General features: G+C 67.2%; 6 protein-coding genes across 7 annotated transcripts; 4 read left to right on the top strand and 2 right to left on the bottom strand.

Annotated features, from left to right (window-relative positions):
* Positions 1 to 100: 100 nt before the first annotated feature.
* Positions 101 to 3,707, top strand: MICPUN_106505 (predicted protein; the record flags this gene model as incomplete). The annotated part of the gene is made up of 2 exons (XM_002506154.1): positions 101 to 136; positions 249 to 3,707. 2 exons carry the CDS (start codon positions 101 to 103, stop codon positions 3,705 to 3,707), a joined length of 3,495 nt encoding a protein of 1,164 aa, XP_002506200.1.
* Positions 3,708 to 3,805: 98 nt separating this feature from the next.
* MICPUN_64128 lies at positions 3,806 to 5,063 on the bottom strand (the record flags this gene model as incomplete). 2 transcript variants are annotated; one of them, XM_002505944.1, is made up of 1 exon in its annotated part: positions 3,806 to 4,943. In XM_002505944.1, the coding sequence occupies one exon, from the start codon at positions 4,923 to 4,925 to the stop codon at positions 3,861 to 3,863; it is 1,065 nt and encodes a 354-aa protein (XP_002505990.1). The 2 variants fall into 2 exon arrangements, with proteins under 2 accessions (XP_002505990.1, XP_002505989.1); XM_002505943.1 differs by having other exon boundaries at positions 3,861 to 5,063.
* Positions 5,064 to 5,419: 356 nt separating this feature from the next.
* IFT80 (intraflagellar transport 80) lies at positions 5,420 to 8,097 on the top strand (the record flags this gene model as incomplete). The annotated part of the gene is made up of 3 exons (XM_002506153.1): positions 5,420 to 5,576; positions 5,693 to 7,089; positions 7,156 to 8,097. The coding sequence occupies 3 exons, from the start codon at positions 5,420 to 5,422 to the stop codon at positions 8,095 to 8,097; spliced, it is 2,496 nt and encodes an 831-aa protein (XP_002506199.1).
* Positions 8,098 to 8,132: 35 nt separating this feature from the next.
* Positions 8,133 to 9,870, bottom strand: MICPUN_64126 (predicted protein; the record flags this gene model as incomplete). The annotated part of the gene is made up of 2 exons (XM_002505942.1): positions 8,133 to 9,440; positions 9,535 to 9,870. The coding sequence occupies 2 exons, from the start codon at positions 9,868 to 9,870 to the stop codon at positions 8,133 to 8,135; spliced, it is 1,644 nt and encodes a 547-aa protein (XP_002505988.1).
* Positions 9,871 to 9,982: 112 nt separating this feature from the next.
* MICPUN_64125 (predicted protein) lies at positions 9,983 to 12,298 on the top strand (the record flags this gene model as incomplete). The annotated part of the gene is made up of 1 exon (XM_002506152.1): positions 9,983 to 12,298. The coding sequence occupies one exon, from the start codon at positions 9,983 to 9,985 to the stop codon at positions 12,296 to 12,298; it is 2,316 nt and encodes a 771-aa protein (XP_002506198.1).
* Positions 12,299 to 12,502: 204 nt separating this feature from the next.
* On the top strand, positions 12,503 to 13,921 carry MICPUN_88360 (predicted protein; the record flags this gene model as incomplete). The annotated part of the gene is made up of 1 exon (XM_002506151.1): positions 12,503 to 13,921. One exon carries the CDS (start codon positions 12,503 to 12,505, stop codon positions 13,919 to 13,921), a length of 1,419 nt encoding a protein of 472 aa, XP_002506197.1.
* Positions 13,922 to 14,062: the final 141 nt, after the last annotated feature.

Below are 14,062 nucleotides of genomic sequence, written 5' to 3'. Positions count from 1 at the left end.
GTGGCCCTTCCGAGAGGACAGTAGTCCCGAGCGCGGAGAGGGTCGCGGCGGGAAGCGTCCGCGGAGAGGCGCGGAAGGAACCGCGCGGGCGAAGGAGAGGATGGCGGAAACGACGCCGGCGCCGCCGGTATTCGCGGTGCGTCCCGAGACGAACCAGATCTCTCTCACTCGTCCCCGCGCGCGGCGGGGTGCCCACGCTCGAAAAGAAATGTCACCTCCGACCCACCCAACCCACCCGACCCTCGCAGTGTGGCGACAAACTCGCCGTGGACGCGTACCTCAAATCCCTCATCGAGCCTCTCCCGACGACCCTCGGCACCCCCTCGCACGGCCCGCTCAGCGGCGGCGGCGGCGACGAACCCTTCGCGGCGGCCGCCCCGATCCTCGCGCGACTCCTCGACGCCGAGGAGGCGCTGCTCGAACGCCGCGAATCCATCGCGCGGCGCGCCGCGCGGCTCGCGTCCGCCGTCCGCGACGAGGAGCGCGCGTTCCTCCGCGATGCACCCGCGCTGGACACGGCGACGCGCGAGATGCACGCCGCGCTGGACGACCTGGACGCGAGGGTATCGCACGTCGCCGCGTCGAGTTCGGGCATCGGCGAGAGCTTGCGACTAGCCGCCGCGCACAGAGCCGCGACGGAACGCGCGAGGTTGACGGCGCTGCACCTGGCGATGTTCAACGCTCGCAGGCACGACGGGCTGTTGGACGACGACGACGACTCGCTCGACGTGGACCTCGACGACTCCGACGACGATTTTAATGACGCGGGCGGCGGCGGCGGCGGCGGCGGCGCATCCCCGTTTGGACTCGGCCTCGACGGCGACGAGGACGTCGTCGCCGCCGTCTTCACGGATCCGAAACGAAACGCGGAGGCTGCCAAACTCGCGCAGTCGCTGCTCGAGCTCGCGCGTCAGCACGAGCGGTCGCGACACGATCGCGCCGGGGAGCCCAAACCGTCGCTGAGGGTGGCGGTGGAGAACCTGGAGCGATACTGCGACGAGCTGGAGAACCGCCTGTTGGAAAAATTTGAACGATACGAGGCTAAGCGCGACGTCGTCGGCATGCGGCAGTGCGCTAAGACGGTCTCGCACTTCAACGGCGGCGCCAGCTTAGTACAGCGATTCGTCGCGACGAGGCCGATGTTCTTAAAGGTGGAGGCGCTGGAGCGGCTGGACGCGCTGAGGGATTTCGCGCCGGCGTACGGATCGGGTTTATCGGAGGAGAAGGAGGCGTCGGACGCCGCGGAAGCTGCTCTGGAAGTTCTGGACGTTTTCTTCCAGGAGACGCTCGCGGAGGCGACGAAGGAGGTGGAAACCGCGCGCGCCGTGTTCCCCGCGACGTGCGACGCCGTAGACCAGCTCGTGAGACGGGTCGTAGAGCAACGGATAGGAGCCGCGGTGGACGCGATCGCCGGGCCGAGGCCGCCGCCGCCGCCGGTGCCCGGGCCACCCGCGGCGTCGGAGGGGAGCTACTTCGCCTCGTTCATGTCCCCTCGCAAGGCACCGGCGACGACGACCGCGAGGAAGCACCGGCGGAACGTGAGCTTCGGCGGGGATCTGAGGGGTTTCGACCCGGCGCAGGCGCAGCCGGCGCAGGCGCCGATGACGGACTTTCCAGCCTCGAGGTTGGGGCACTCGAGGAGCTTCGGGATGCTCGAGGGACGGCCCGGGAGCGGCGAAAAAGGCGAGAAGGAGACCAACGACGATGAAGAGGAAGAGGACACGGTCGCGCCTCTCGGTGAACCCGCCCAGCCCGCCAGCCCCGCGGCGAAAACCGCCCGGCCCAAGACGGCTGGGCACTCCAGGTCAAAGTCGTACACGGAGTACATGACGCCGTCGTTCATGTCTTCCAAGGCCAACGGTGGGTTTTACGGCGATCCCGCGCGGGACGAGTTCGAGAACTCGCACGGCGTCGGGCGGGACGCCATCGTGGAGGGCACGCCCCCGGGCGCCGGGCATTTCGCGCTGCTGGCGTACCTGAAGATTCTCGCCGGCGCCGTCGATCGCGCGCGCGCGCTCGGCGCGGCGCTCGCCCACGTGGCGGCCAACGCGGGTCGCCGGCGCGTCGATGCCGTCAACGCGTGCGACGCCCTCTTCTCCGAGCGCAGGGAAGGGTACGGAAACCTCGAAGGGGACTGCCTGGTGGGTCTGGCGGCATCCGGCGCCGCGGCGAGTCCGGGTGCCGCTCCGGATGAATCCGGAGTACATGAATCCGGCGTACCCGGGTTCGACCGGCTCATCCGCTGGCACAGGGAGGCGAGCGAGCGGTGCGCGACGGTCCTCGCCCCGCCATTCAGGGACGTAACGGCTCTTAACGGCTCGGCCGACGACGACGACGGGGACTTTGACGGGATCGCGGACGCCCCCGGCGAACGGTCTTCTTCTTCGTCGTCGTCAACGGCGGCTGCGGCGGCGGGAGGCTCCCGGGTTCGTTCCGTCGGGACTTCCTCGAGGGTCGCGTCCGCCGTCGCGTCCGCCTCCGCGCTGCGCGAGTCCGTCGACACGGAGCTCCGATTAGCCGAGACGTTCGTCGGCGAGACCGAGCGACTGTGCCGGCTTGCTCTCGACGCCGCCGTCGACGCGTGCGAGCGACGGAGCGGTCGATTCGACGCGCGATCCGACCCGCGAGAGGTGGCGACGACGGGCATCGGCTGCGTGTTGAGGGCGGCGGCGGACGCGTTGGACGCGGTGGAACGCGCGAGGGACGCGAACGCGCGGTTATGCGACGCGATCGAGGCGCGAACGCGGGACGCGTCGGCGGAGATCGAGTCCGACGTCGACGCGTTCATTCAGAAACGGTCGTCGTCGTCGTCCGGTGATGAAACGGTCGTCGAGGATCTGACGGGCTCGTTGAGGATGGCGAGGCGCGCCGCGGAGGCGTGCCGCGTCGCCGTTGACGGTCGCCACGCCGAGTGCGTCCGCGACGTGTCCGACGCCGTCGTCCAAACGTTGCGCAAGGGCCTCAAGTCGCTCATGTTCGTTGTCGAGAAGACGCTCACGGGTTTGCAGAGACGCGCGGATTTTAAACCGAACGAGGAGGAGATGGAGACGTGGACGCAATTCCCGGGGCAAGAGCCGACGCCCGCGTGCGCCGCCGCGCTCGCTCTCGTCCGCGAGGCGTACAACGTCGCCGCGGAGTGCCTCGCGCCGGATGAATCCGTCGTCGAATCGTCCGTCCAAAGTGCCTCGGCAAACGAAGGCTTCGAACATCCGAACATCCGAACCTTCGCCGAGGAATGCGCGTCGATGCTCCACAAAACCGTGCTCGCCCACGTCGCCCGGTTTCATCACACGGCGACGGGCGCGTTGCAGCTCAAGCGCGACGTCGGCGAGCTCGACGCGTTTGTCGGGTCGATTTGTGCGTCCGGCCGAAAGTCGTCGCCGGCGTCGAGGGCGTGGCGGGACGCGCTCGATCGATGCAACGCGTTGATCATCCCCGCCCACGCGCTGCCGGAGCTGTTGCGGGAGACCAGGGCGGCCGCGGTGGCGGACGCCGAGGCTGAGCGCGCCAGGCGGGGTATCGAGGAGGCTGGCGGGCTCGGGGAGAATGACGGCGACGCGGCTTCAGGCGGAGACGATGAGGAGCGAAGAGCGCGAGTCGCCAAGGAAGCCGGGGATAACGCGGTGGAGGAGATGGTGCGGATCATTCATCTCCGGGCCGATTTTCACCCGTCGATGCTCAAGGTGCTCTCGCCGAAGAAGGGCTGACCCGTCGCGAAGGATGGCGGCGACGCCGAATTAAACCAGAGCGCATCTCGCGACGCAAACTAAAGCGCGTGGGGCGGCGGCTACCTCGAGACGACGAGGAAAAGAATGGTTCGATAAAACAACATCAGCGTCGATCCACTAATCTTACTCCACTCACGGCTCCGCGTCATCAATCTTGGACGTCCGCTTGAGGAACTCGTACGTCGTCACCATGGTGGTACCCCAGATGGACACCGACGTCATCCTCGGCCGGACCCCCCGGAAGAAACCCAACGCGCCGTGCTCGCGGTACAACTCAGCCGCCGTGCTCCAGAACGTGTGCCGAACCGCCCCGCCGCCGCCCCCCGCGGACGCCGCGCCCTGCGGACCGGACAGCACCTGCAGCCGCGTCTTGACGATGTCGAGCGGCGTGGTCAAGAATCCGGACGTCGCGCCCGCGCACACGCCCGACGCCACCTGCACGCCGATCACGGTGCCCTCGCCGGGCTCCGCCGGCACCCCGGTCTCGCTCCTCGCGCTCGACGCGGCCATCCCCCTCGCCACCGCCGCCTTGAACTCCATCGACGGATCCTCCTTATCCAACGCCGGCCCTTTCTTACTTGCAGTTGCCAAGTTTAAACCCTCGTCTCGCACCCGCGCGCCCCCGAGCTCGGCGGGGACGAGTTGCCAAAACACCCGCTGGTACGTGCCGTAGAAACCCCACCAGATGGCGCTGCCCGGCACCAGGGTGGCGATGCTGGCTCCGAAACCCCGATAGAGCCCCCGGACCCCTTCCGCCGCGATGATCTCCCTCAGGGCGTGAACGCCGTTGCGGTAGCCCCTTAAACGCACGGTTCCCTCCCCCGACGCGGCTCTCACCGCCACCCCCTGCACCATCTGTCTCTGCGATATGATGTCCACGGGCACGCCGAGCACCTGCGAGCACATGCTCGCGGTGGCTCCACCGGCGGCGTCCGCGATGCCGTGGGCCATCGGGGGTAGGTCGAGCGCCTCGCACACCACCCTGGCGCGCGCCTTGACGACCTCGAGCGTGCTGAGGTAGACGAAACGGATGGGGAGGGTTCCGACCACGATGGTGCCGAAACCGCGGTAGAGCCCCGGGATCCCCCTCTCCTTCACTATGTCCTTAACGATGCTCATCGCGGGCGGCGGCCTCGACCCCACCGCGCTGCCGTCCACCATCTGTCTCGTCTTGATCACCGTGAGCGGGTACAGCATGCACGTCACGCAGCTGAACATCCCGGCTCCCACGACGAAGAACTTGCGCTTGTCCAGCCCGTCCCAGGTCACCTCCTTGGGGACCGAGCCCGCGGCGAGGGGGCCGCTGGCGACGCGATCCGCGTCCGTCGAGGACATGGCGTGGATCGACGGTGCGTTAAATGCGCGTCGGCGCGAGGCCGAGGGCCAGGCGCGTCGACCGCGTGAGTGTTGGGTGCACGCGTTCTTCCATCGAAGCGAAAGGGCCGGGATTCTTATCTGAACGACAGAGGAGAGATCTCGCCGAGAGATCTGAGCGAGGGAGGTAATCTTAGCTGAACACGATTCTCAGTGATCAATTCCTTGTATTTGGTGTTAAGAAATGTTTTTTTCGCCGGAAACTAAACCTGTGAGCAAACAGTCACTGGAGGGGAGGCGATTCAAAAATGGAGTCGGCAGCAGGTTTTTCGAAAGTCAACATCAGATCCGAACCCCGCCGAGAGTCGCACGGCGCCATGCGTCTCAACGTGACGTCCACGAGCAACGTGCACAAAGAGCTCGTGGCATGCGTCGGATGGAACGCGTTCAACGAGCTGTACAGCTGCGGCGACGATAAGACCGTCAGCCGATGGGACATAAACGGCGACGCGGGCGGAAAGGTGCGAACCGACCGTTGCCCCCCCCCCCCAGTCGACACATCCTCTCGTTTCCTCCCTCCCCCGCTGTCGTTCTTCCTCCGATGACGTCGCGTTCCCGGGCCCCAAAATCCCAGGTGTGCGACCTCGAAGGGTACGTCACGGACATGCACTGGTTCCCCGCGGGTAAAGGCGGCGGATCCACCGGCGGCAACGACGTGTTCGCGTGCTCCTTCTCGGACGGATGCTTCCGGATCCTCACGAGAGGCGGTCGCGTGGAGCGGCACGTCCCGGACGCGCACCGCGGGGCGTGCGTCTCCCTCCGATGGAACCCCGACGGAACCGCGCTCGCGACGTGCGGCGAGGACGGAGCGCTGAAGACGTGGGGCAGGAACGGCATGCTCCGCGCGGTGCTCGAGCAGCTCCAACACGCCATCCACGCCATCTCGTGGTCGCCCTCGTGCGACGCCGTCGCCGCGGGATGCGGCAAAGACCTGTACGTGAAATCCGCGGACCCCGGCGGGCGCAAGACGATACGGTGGAAGGCGCACGACGGCGCGGTGCTCGCGGTGGACTGGTCCCCGCGGGGCGACGTCATCGTGTCCGGAGGCGAGGACTGCAGGTACCGCGTGTGGGACGCGTTCGGCCGAACGCTGTACGCGTCGCCCACGATGGACCACCCGACGACGTCGTGCGCGTGGGCGCCGGGCGGGGACGTGTTCGCCGTCGGATCCTTCGAGCGCGCGTACCTGTGCGACAGGACGGGGTGGTCGTCCCCGGGCGGCGGTAAATGCCAATTAGCCGACGGCTTCGGCAGCGTGTTTGGTTTGGCGTGGTCCCCCGACGGGACGACGCTCGCGGGTTGCGGCGGGGGCGGATACGTCTTCGTCGCGGGAACCGTTGGAGATGCGAAGGAGTGGGGCGACGCCGAGGCGTCCGTGAGCGAGGCGGATCCGCACGCCGTGATCGTCAGGTGCGTGTCACGGGAGAACACGTCGTCGACGATCGAGCTGAGAGACAGGGCGTCGAGGCTGTCGCTCGCGCACGGGTACTTGGTGTGCGTCACGACGAACCAGGTTTGCGTGTACAGAGCGGACGTACAGACCGGCCGGTGGTCCAACCAACCCGCGTGCGTGCTGGACGTGCGGGACGTCGTCACCCTGGTGCTGCAGTGCCGCGCGTGCTTTTTGCTGTGCACGGGAGGCGCGGACGGCGGCGCCGCGAGGGTATACGGGTACGAGGGGCGAATGATTTGCGAGCTCAAGACGCAGGGCTTCGCGCGGCCCGAGTCGCTGTCGGACGGCGTCGTCGCGCTCGCCCCCGACACGTGCGCCGTCGTGGACAGGAACGACGCGCGCGTCGTCCGATTCCTCGACACGAACGCTGGTAGGCCCGTGGGTACGGACGTGACGCACGACTTGGACGTCGTTCACGTGGCGCTGTCGCAAAACGGCCAAGCGCCCGATCGACGATGCGCCTTTGTCGACGCCAACCGCGACGTCTACGTCGTCCCGGTGCTCCGACGCGGTGCCGACGAAAATCACGCGCTCGTTGGAGGTTCCCCGCACTCACCGGCGGGTACCACTCGCCGCGCGTCCAATACGTCCATCGTCAAGCTGGCGACGATGGTCGACGACGTGCGGTGGAGCGACACGACGGACATGCTCGCCGCGATGTGCGACGGTACGCTGCACGCGTGGTACTATCCCGACGCTTTCTACGTCGACCCGGACTTGGCGCCCCGGACGAAGCTGGTCAAGCACGCCGGTCAAGCGGGCGTCGACTTTGGCAAGTCCCCGCGCATCGTCGCGTTCGACGGCGCGCGGTGCACGGTGCGCAGGGTGGATGGCGCGAGAATCGCGTGCTCGGTGAGCGCGCACGCGCCGGTGCTTTACAAACACGTCTTGGCGAACCAGTGGGACCGCGCGATTCGTCTGTGCCGTTTCGTGAAGGACGACTCGATGTGGGCCTGCCTCGCGGCGATGGCGGTGGCGAACAAGGACCTGAACACCGCGGAGATTGCGTACGCGGCGGTGGAGGAGGTGGAGAAGGTGCAGTTTGTGCAGGCGATCAAGAAGATTCCGACGGAGGAGGGGCGGATGGCTGAGCTGGCGCTGTTTCGGCGCAAACCGGACGAGGCCGAGTCGATTTTGTTGCAAGCGGGTGCCGTGTACAGGGCCATCGACATGCACGTGCGACTGTTCAACTGGCGGAGGGCGCTGGACCTCGCGGTGCAGCACAGAACGCACGTGGACACCGTGCTCTATCGCCGCGCGCGCTACCTCGAGGAGGCGCAGAGGCGCGAAACCGACGAGAGCTTCAAGGAGTACTCGCGGTCCGTGCAGGTGGACGAGGAAGCGGTGCTGGCGAAGATTGCGCAGGAGGGCGAAAAGGAGAAGGAACGCGCGAGGCCCGTGGGAGGAGGAGTAGGAGGAGGAGGAGGCGGTAGGACGTCGCGCGATACGGGGGGGGCGCCGCCGAGCGTGCGGAGCATGATGCGCGAGAGTGGGTCCGCGTCTGGTGGTTCGTCCGCCAGGTCTCGCGCGAGCAGGCGATGATATTTAAAGAGACGCGACAGCCGAGGCGCGCGAGACTAGGTCCCCATGACGTCGTCCCCGCGCCGGTTCTCGTCCCTCAACGGCCACGGCCGGATCACCCACTCCTCGCTCGGGTTGATCCGCCCGTCCCCGTCCCTGTCGAACACCTTGAACAGCAGCTCGAGCGCCGCGGGATCCAGCGCCGCGACGTTGACGCCGTCGAGGCCCGAGTGCAAACCGGCTTCCCTCACCACCCCCGCGAGGTCATCCCTCGTCTTCACCGCGCCCTTACCACCCTCACCTCGCACGCGCATCGCGTCGTCGAGTTCGTCCATGCGCTGCAGCACGAATCGTAGCGCCCGCAGGTCCGCGGCCCGCGCGCTGGACAGCCCGGTTCCCCCGCGGTATATTCCCATGAAACGTCCCCACGTAGCCGCCGACGCCGCCGCGAGGCCCGCGGTTATTCCCCAAAAGACGAACGGATGCGCGTGCTCCAACCCGCTCGGTATGTTCATCCCCGCGAGCGACGCGGGCACGGCCGTCACGGTCAGCGCGAGCGTCGCGATCGTCGCTTGCAGATTGAGCCGCACGGTCCTGTTGCGCACCCCGTCGAGGAAGAGTTCCCAAACCTGCCGCGTGTCCTCAACCTGTCTCGACATCTCCTCCAGCTGACCCCCGGCCGCGCGTATGCGCCACAGGTGCGTCTGCAGCAAACGCACGGTCGCCTTACGCCGCGCCACCACCTCCGCCTCGCTCAGTTCGCCCTCGGAGGCGTTTTCCGTGCGTTTTCCGTCGTTCGCCGTCGCCGCGTCGGAAGCGCCTTCGCAAGCGTTGAGGTTAGCGTTGAGGTTAGCGTTGAGGCTGTTCCTCCCGTCCCCGGCGTACGCAACCCTGGAGCACCGCGGCAGCAAGCCGTCGACGCGCTCGTCGGATCTCATCGCGTCGGATATGGCGTGGTGTGCCTCCCTGATGTCGTTCTCGAGCTCGGTCATGGCTCGCCGGAGCGGGAGCAGCCTCTGGAAGCCAGCCTCGCCCGCCACGCCGCTCCTCGTCGTCTTGAGCTCGTCCGTGATGGTCTCCAGACAGTAGTCGGTGAGCAGCTTCAGCCGCCGCATCTTCTGATGATAGTAGCCCGTGGCCTCGTCGAGGACGCACTCGAGCGCGCGCAAGGGAAAGTCGTCCACCGGGATGTCCGCAGAGGAGGAGGATGCCGATGTTTTGTGCTCGACGGAGGAGGTGGCGATTCTGGCGTGCACGATGGGGTCGATGCCCTCGGAGGAGGCGGCGACCGCGTCGGTGAGGGGCGTGCCCGCGTCGTCCGCGCTTTTGCTGCTCATCACGCCCGCGATGGCGCCGGCGGCGGCCTGGAAACGGCGGGGTCACGGGAGGGGCAGGGGTCAGGTCGCGGCGGCCCGGATGCGGAAACGCCGGAATTTCGGGTGGGCACCCGAAGCGCACCTTGGAGGACGCGCGGTCGGAGTCCATGAGAAGCGCGCAGCTGTCCCCGATGACCGCGCTGAACGGCTGGAACCTCGCGATGAGCATCCCCGGTCGCGACGTGAGCGTCGCGGGGGTATCGCCGAACGAACCCGTCCGCTCCAGGAGCGGCGCGTCCCTGGGGTGGAGGTGCCCGAGCAACCCGGACCCCCGGCCCACCTGCACCTCCACCTTCCACGCGTTGCCCTGGTTGTCGCACTTGATTGCGCCGAGGTGGCTCGCGGATGCGACCTTCGGGGACGGCGCGCCGGTCGACGCGAGGCGCCGGACCAGCCGCGCAAGACCCCTGGAAGACATGGTGGGCGGGTGGCTCTGGCTGAACGGCGGGTGCACAAGAAGTCAGTAAATTACCTTCGTAACAACCGAGTTCTAGGGATTGTTGTGGCCACTGGCACCGGCGCAGCGAATCATGGCGGCCTCCGCGCCGGTCCTCGCGACCGCGGCGACGGCGGCGCGGGTACCACGTCCGCGTCCTCGTCGTCGCGTCTCGCGTCGTCGAGATCCGCGTCCCGTCCGCGCGACGGAGCCGAACCAGGCGGACGTGGAGGCATCATCATCGCGACGAGAGATCGAGAGGCCACAGCTGGAACCGAAACTCGCAGAGGCGCGCGAAGTCGCGACGCGGCGGTCCTTCTCGCACGCGGACGATTCCCCCGCGCTCGCCGCAAAGGTCGGACCCCCCGCGGAACCCGTGCGATGGCCCCTGGTTCACGCGAGATCCGTCGAGGCGCTCGCGCGCGTCCTCGCCAACCCCGGAACAGACGCGCAGAAGGTGATGCGGCAGGCGCTCCGCGCGCAGTACCGCCCGCGGGGATCGCTCGTCTACGACGAGAACGACCCGGCGCGATGGCCCGGGAGCGACGCGCCCACGAACGCCGAGCGCGGCGCCATCGCCGACGCCGTCCTCGCGTCCGAGGTGAACCGCCTCCGTCTCGCGTATCTCGCCCATCTCGCCGCCATGGATCCCGACAACATCACCGTCCCAAAATTTGGCAGAGCGGCGCTGTGGGCGGTGCTCTGCGACCAGGAGATCGCGGACGCGTGCGAGGACGACCTTCCCCCCGACGAGCTCTCGTACCTCGACGCCGCGGACGCCATGATCGCCGCGCACTGGGCCGGGCTGGACGACGACACAGCTGGCGAATATGACGACACAGCTGGCGACACAGCTGTGCTTCGGGACACGTGCTTCGACGCGGCGAAACTGCGGGCTATTCGCGCCGTCGTCGCCGACGCGGATTCGATGCAGTGGCCCGCGGATCCCGCGACGGCACTCGCCGCCCGACGCTCCGTCCCGACGTGGCTCGCCGCCAAGCTCATCGACCAGCACGGCGCGGACGTCGCCGATCGCGTCGCCGCGTCGCTGCTTCGCAAGGCGCCGATGTTCGGCCGACTGAACCGCGCGAAGCAGTCGGATGTTCAGTCGTTGCTAGGGAGGCTGCGGAACGAAGGGGTGGAGAGCGTCGACATGACGCAGTGGCAGTTGAACCTCGGGGCGGAGGCGGAGGAGCGCGGGGAGCCGAGGGCGTCGGTCATCACGACGCCGGCGGCGGGCGCACCCGACGCGATCGTGTTTCCCAAGAACCGATCGCCGTTTCGGTTAGACAGCTGGCGCGAGGGGTGGTTCGAGATTCAGGACGCGGGGTCCCAGGCGGTGGCGCGCGCCGCCGTCGATGCGGTGGGCGAATCGAGCGTCTCGTCGAGACTAGACGAGACAGAGACGGAGACGGAGACGCGCCGCCAGAGGGGCCGCCGCGTGCGGGTGCTCGACATGTGCGCCGGTAACGGCGGCAAGACGCTGGCGATGGCGTCTGAGCTGTCGCGCCGCGTGGACGTCGGAACCATCGACGGGTACGTTATAGACGCGTTCGACGTCGACGCCAGACGTCTGAGACACCTCGAGAGCAACGCCGAGCGCGCCGGCGTTGCGGGGAACGTGCGCGTCGTCTCGTTGGAGAAGATGCGCGACGCCGCGCGGGTGGGTAACGGCGAGAGATGCGTGGACGGGCGCGTAGATGTAGCCGACCCGAGGTACGATCTGGTGCTCTGCGACGCGCCGTGCTCATCCACGGGCGCGATGCGAAGGACGCCGTCCATGCGCTGGCTCATCGCCGGCGACGTGGCGGAGTGGAAGGAGGGCGCGCAGGGAGACGACGGTGATGACAACGCGGATAGCGACCGACGCGACCCCCTTCGGTACTCGACGGCGTGGGGCGACGGCGACGGCGACGGCGTCTTTGCCGAGGTGGACGTCGACGCGTTGGGCGACACAGCCGGCGAAAACGGTCGTAACGGCTCGTCTCCGGTCACGGACGGCAGCAGGGGTACCCGCGATGACCTGTCCCTTCCCGAAGTTCAGCGGCGGATCCTCGCCAAGGCTGCGGGGCTTTGCCGTCCGAACGGCGGCGCGCTCGTGTACGCGACGTGTTCGCTTCTGAGGGAAGAGAACGAGTGCGTGCGCGCTTGGTTCGACACGAGATTCGGGGATGACTTCGTCCCGGTGCCTTTCGAGGCGCACTGGCCGTTGGCGCCTGACGACGTCACGGGGGACGTGGACGAGGGCGACGTGGCGCGGGATGACGTCGACGAGGACGGAAACGCGATGGACGACGGTACGGTCGCGCCGTCGCACGGTTTCGCGCTGCGACCTGACCTTCACGGTTGCGACGGTTTCTACGTCGCTCGGTGGATTCGAAAGCCCGAGCCCGGGTGGGAGCCCGGGTGAGAGCATCTGGGTAGGAGGAGGAGATCGACGAGGAGGCGATGGTGAAGTGGATCCAGGAGAACGTGCCGCCTTGCTCGCCATAGCTCTCGCTAGTAACGCCGTTGTGTAAGTTTCGTGCACGGGTAAAGTCAGTCGTGAATGTTTCGACAGCGACGAGTCTGTTTTCGAACCACACCAGTCGGTGGCGCGCGGTCGGGTGCGGCCATGGGTGAGCCCCTGAAGTATCGCACCGACTTCGACAAGCACGTGGTGACGTGCAACTTCGAGCGCCGCGGGTGGGAGCGATGGGACCCTCGATACGACGACGACTGGCACGTCTTCTGGGCGAGCGTGAGCACAATCAAGCAGATCTTCGCTCCCGAGAACGGCATCCGGCTCGGGGACCACCAGATCGTGAACCACTTCCCGAACCACTACGAGCTCACGCGTAAGGACTTGATGGTCAAGAACATCACGCGGTGGCGGAAGGCGTGCGAGAAGGAGGCCGCGCTGGAGGCGAACGGAGCGGGCCAAACGAACGGAAACTTCAACAACACCGGCATGTCGGCCACCGAGCTCCTGCCCAAGCTGGACTTCGTCCCCGCGACGTTCTCGCTGCCGTCCGACTACTCGCTGTTCGTCGAGGAGTTCCGGCGTCGTCCGGATCGCACGTGGATCATGAAACCCGTGGGCAAGGCTCAGGGCAAAGGCATCTTCCTCATCAACAAGTTGACGCAGATTAAAAAATGGAGCAACGGGTACGCCGCCAAGGACGGCTCCTCGGCGCAGTGGAAGAGCGCCGAGGAGCGACGCGCGGAGAACGAAAAGACGGAGTCGTACATCGTGTCGAGGTACGTCCAGGATCCGCTCTTAATCGGGGGCAAGAAGTTTGACCTGCGCGTGTACGTCGTCGTCACGAGCTACAGGCCGCTTCGAGCGTTTACGTCTCGCCTCGGCTTCGCCAGGTTCTGCTCGGTGTCCTACAGCGAGGCCAAGTCTGAGATGGACAACCCGTTCGTCCACCTCACCAACGTCGCCATCCAGAAACGGGGCGACGATTACAACGAGTCGCACGGCAACAAGTGGCCCATCCACCTGCTCCGGCTGTACATCGCCGGCACGCGTTCCGAGTCCGTGGCGGATGAGCTGTTCTGGGGAATCAACGAGGCGATCATCTACTCGCTCAAGTCGGTCCAGAACGTCATCATCAACGACCGGCGATGCTTCGAACTCTACGGGTACGACCTGCTGATCGACGAGCGCCTCAAGCCTTGGCTCATCGAGGTCAACGCGTCGCCGTCGCTCACCTGCACGACGGAGGAGGACAGGCGTCTGAAGGACAGGGTCATACGAGACACGTTGGCCGTCGCGGTTCCTCCAGGTAAGCTCGAAGCCGCGGCTGGGGGGGTGTCCATCACGACGGCCATGTCCAGGTTGAGCCGCGGCGGGAGGAGTAACTCCGTCGGCGTTTCCGGCGACGTGTACGAGAGGGACTGGGCGAGGACGGGCGGGGTGCCGGAGAGCGTCTTGGGTACCATGGACGTGTTGATAGACGAGACCGTCGTGGGAGTCGGGGACGCGGTGGGGAGGCGGAGCGGGACGGCGCAGAGGGGAAGGTCGGTGACCCGAGGAGTCTCCCGGTAGCTCATCGACGCGGCGAGTAGCACTAAGATTATGACATCGTCACCGAAGGTGGGATGTAAAACCAAACCCTGGACCCCGAAGCCGCTCGTCCTCCTCTCCGCGTCCTCTCGCGTCTCGACGCGCGCGCCGCCGCCGACGTCA

Source organism: Micromonas commoda, chromosome 14 (genome assembly GCF_000090985.2).
Source record: "Micromonas commoda chromosome 14, complete sequence".
In the NCBI taxonomy this organism is placed as follows: Eukaryota; Viridiplantae; Chlorophyta; class Mamiellophyceae; order Mamiellales; family Mamiellaceae; genus Micromonas; species Micromonas commoda.
The sequence above is the reverse complement of the archived record's forward strand: the minus strand, read 5'-3'. Positions and strand labels throughout refer to the sequence as shown.